Source organism: Pteropus vampyrus, unplaced genomic scaffold (genome assembly GCF_000151845.1).
Source record: "Pteropus vampyrus isolate Shadow unplaced genomic scaffold, Pvam_2.0 Scaffold78, whole genome shotgun sequence".
Lineage (NCBI taxonomy): Eukaryota > Metazoa > Chordata > Mammalia > Chiroptera > Pteropodidae > Pteropus > Pteropus vampyrus.
In genome coordinates, this window is record NW_011888859.1 from 5,861,584 (window position 1) to 5,865,451 (window position 3,868).

A 3,868-nucleotide genomic window follows, 5' to 3' on the forward strand; every position below is an offset into this window, starting at 1 on the left:
ACATTAAATGATTGTTAAGGCCTAACAGCCCCTCCCCAGCACTTTTTAAGGGCGGTTTCATCTCCAGCGAGGAGCCCTCCGCTCACTCCCCAGCCCTTCTCCACCCATCCCCAGCTCTGGGTGTTTTGAAGTTCCCTTGGCTGCAATGAAGCGATCATCGCAGAAAAGCCAGGATCTGCCCAGACGCTGGCTTTCCCTCTTTAAAGCTGCACCCTGAGTTTACTCTTGCCTGGAACCAAGGTCTTTGAACTTGTGACACCTATAAATTCCTTAGAGACTGCGGCTTTCCACCTCTTCATGGAAGCTTGTGGGAGGCGGGACGCGTAGGGGTTGGGCTACCACTTATGATTGTAGAAACAGACCCATTTGGCTGAGGAACTGCAACTTGGGGTGAACCCTCCTCCCTGAAGGCTGAGTGTTCCAGTTAGGTTGCTTCTGTGCCTGGAGGCGGGTCAGTGACGCGGTTCTAGGTGCGTCTCTGGGCAGGAGGCGGGCGGGGAGCACCTCCATCGCAAAGCTATCAGGCCGAGCTTCTGCAGTAATTCCAGAGTTCCAAAAACAAAGAAGGAATAATAAGACAAGTAACATTTCTTAAGCACCTACTATGTGTCAAACGTGTAGTAGAAAGAGATTTGCAGTCAAGTAGTCTCAGCCCCCAAACCCGCATCCAGCCCTCGCTTTTACCTGTAAGGCCTGTGAGCAGGCCACCCCCCTATCTAAGATCCGGGGTCTTCATTTGTAAAGAGGGGAAACGGCTTTGTCCTGAGAACTTCTGAAGAAACGGAGTGGCACTTCTAGCTAATTGCTTGAAGGTCAAGTCACAATACACTCACCTGATATCCGCACCCATTCTTCCTCCTTCCCACAGAAGAACGAATCACTGCACAGACTCAAGTGTAAGGTCTCCGAGCGCCCCGAGATCTCTTCCGGCTGTTCTGAAACTTGCCCACAGCCCAAGGGAAGGGTTTACGAAGGTATCAGAGATCCACGTTCCACCGGCCAGAAATGTGTTTATGTTATTTCCGTTGGCCAGTGAGTAAAGTGAACCGAAGGACATGAGATGTGATATGATTTAAAAACACTTAGAAGAAAAGGAAATCCCCTGTAAAGGATTGGCATTCTCTTTCACCGATTAAAAAAACCGCAGAAGCTCAATTAGTGTTTCTTGAACGAGATGAAAATTTAGCAGTGGGGAATTCTAGGGCTTTCTGACCAGACTGATCAACCCCCAGGAGCTTCCATTTCCCATGTATTTTTCTTTCTTTATTTCATGATAAAATATACATAGTATAAACTATGCCGTTTTAACCGTTTTTAAGTGTACAATTTAGTGGCATCAAGTTCATGCAAATTATTATGCATCAATACCATCCACCCTACAGAACGCTTCTCATCTTGCAAAACTGGAACTCCATGCACTGAACACTAACTCCCCATTTTCTCTCTTGGACCCTGGCAGACACCCCTCTGCTTTCTGTCCTTGTGAATTCGACTAAGCTAGGTACCTCGTAGAGGTGGAATCATGGAGCATTTGTCCTTTTGGGTCTGGCTGGTCTCACTTAGCACGATGTCCTCGGGGTTCATCCGTGTGGTAGCAGGTGTCAGAACGTCCTCCCTTTTTACAGCTCAGTGATATTCCGTTACTGTGTGGACCACATTGCGTTTATCTGGTCATCGGTCAATGGACGCTTGGCTTCCTTCCGCCTTTTGGCTCCCGTGAATAATGCTGCTATGAACACGGCTGGACAGGCCCCTGTCATTTTAGAACGATGTAGCACAAGAGGTTTTCAGCAGACAAGAAACAGCTGCCTTGGATGGCTGCAGGTGGTAGAGCCCACGGCATTGCTCTTCAGGGAGGTCCTGTCTGAGAACGAGGGCCAGGAGTACGGTAGCCTGAGGCCGTACGTTATTCCCTGGGCACCTGTGGGGACTGTGAGCTTGAGCCGGGGGTCGCCACATGAAACCAGGCTGCTGTGCACACTCTCTGCCCCCAGCCGACTGAGCCATCACTAACGGTTTCCCTCTCTCTCTCTCTCTCTCTCTCTCTGTCTTTCTCTCCCTCTCTCTCTCTCTCTCTCTCTCTCTCGCATCCCACCCTGCCTCTGTCCCCGTGCCCCCTCCCCTCCTGACCCTGTGCCTGTGTTGTCTCGCCTTCTCTTTGCTGGCTTCCTCCTGCTCTCCAGTGTGACCAAGACCAGTGCATTCAGAGCACCAAATTCGTTTTGCAGGCCGCGGCCACGCCCCTGCTGCAGAGTGAGCCCAGCCTCACCAGCGACGAGCTGCACCTGCCCGGGAAGCCCGGCCTGGGCACGCCCTGTGCCAGCCTGACACTTGGGCAGCCCACGCCGCCCTCCTCCATGCCCAACCTCAGCACGGAGGCTGCGCTCACAGACATACTGCCCCTGAAGGAGGAGCATGTGGGCCACCAGTTCCTGACCCCAGAGGAAGCACCCTCGCCGCCTCGGCTGCTGGCGGGCAGCCCCCTGGCCCACAGCCGCACCGTGCACGTGCTAGGCCTGGCCAGCCAGGACTCCCTGCATGAGGACTCGGTGCGCGGCCTGGTGAAGCTCAGCTCCGTGTGACCACGTGGCCTGGCTGGGGACTGCAGGCCATGGAAGCGGGCAGAGGGGCTGCTCCCCACAGCATCTGCCTCATGCCCCTGTGCCATGGCGGCAAGGACAACTCCAGGTCCTGGACACAAGGACCACTGAGGGCAGAAGCGGCAGGGCCCAAACGCTTCCAGCTCCATTTATTGGAATTGTCTGCCCCACCCCGACTGTGTCGATAACGAGTAACTGTTTTCAGACGTCTGGGATATGAAGGGTGGGCATGGGGACAGAGCCTGGGGTGGCTGCAGCCAGAGGCTGGGGGAAAGCTCAGTGCCTGGATGTCATACCGTCTGCTCGCTGCTTTTGTTGACAGATGACACGGAAGGTTTCTAAGACTAGAGGCCAGGCTGAAATTGCACTTAAATGTTATGCTACTAATATTTGAAATAGACATGCCATTCCATTTGTTAATTTTTTTTTTTTTTTAATATCTAAAGGGAAAAAAAACGACCAGACGTGGATTTGCATGTCACCGGGGGCTGTTTACAGTGGTGTCGGTATTCAAAAGGAAGTGCCGCCTTCTTTCTTTCTTTCTTTCTTTTAATTTTGTGAATTTTCAAGTGCTGTTTTATGGGAAGAAAGTGCAAGAAACCAAGCCTCAAGGTCAGAGCCCTCACTCGCCAGCTTATTCAGCTTAATGATGCGCGGGGAGGCGGCGCCTGGGTGGCAGAGGGCTGCTGGGGTGTTGTGTGGAGAATCAGTTAACCTTCTGTTCCGTAGTTAGCCGAGATGTTGTGTTGTACCACACGCGCCACAGGCTTCACCACCTTGTGTGACCAAACTTCCTGTGGACAGCCAATAAAATGACGTCCTCTGTTATTTTGGACCTGTGTACAGTTATCCTTAAGTGACAGCAGAGTCACCTGGAAGGCCTGCTGAGAGTTTGTTTTTATTGACGTATCCCTCGCGAAGAGTGGTCCCAAAAGGGGTCTGTATGGGATGATTTCTTAAGTGGGAAAGTAGCTTTTCCATCGGCATTTTTCTTTTTAATCATCTCTTTTTGACGCAGTCTTAGTGGAATTTGCTGTTTACAGACTGCCAGGTGGCAGTTAACCTATGGCACGTAGGAGGGAGTGGGCGTGCCGTGGGGGTCACCTTCTCTGCTCTGCATTGTGTTCATGCAGCACCTACGCTTGGAAGGGTAACGTGCGATCCTAGTTAAGATACCAGAAAACGAGGAGGAGAAATCGGCTTACAGTGTGGGTGAGATCGTGTAGACCGAACTTCTTACCGAGATGCGAGTCAGAATGGCATTAAGA

The 3,868-nt window shown here is 51.9% G+C and overlaps 1 protein-coding gene across 1 annotated transcript in view; it reads left to right on the plus strand.

Annotated features, from left to right (window-relative positions):
- Positions 1 to 3,435, plus strand: part of ZDHHC14 (zinc finger DHHC-type containing 14) — a 240,238-nt gene extending 236,803 nt beyond the window's left edge. Inside the window, exon 8 of the mRNA XM_023532166.1 lies at positions 2,184 to 3,435. Coding sequence (XP_023387934.1) covers positions 2,184 to 2,582 — 399 coding nt within the window. The 3' untranslated portion in view covers positions 2,583 to 3,435. The remainder of the gene's footprint in view (positions 1 to 2,183) is intronic.
- The last annotated feature ends 433 nt before the right edge of the window (positions 3,436 to 3,868 follow it).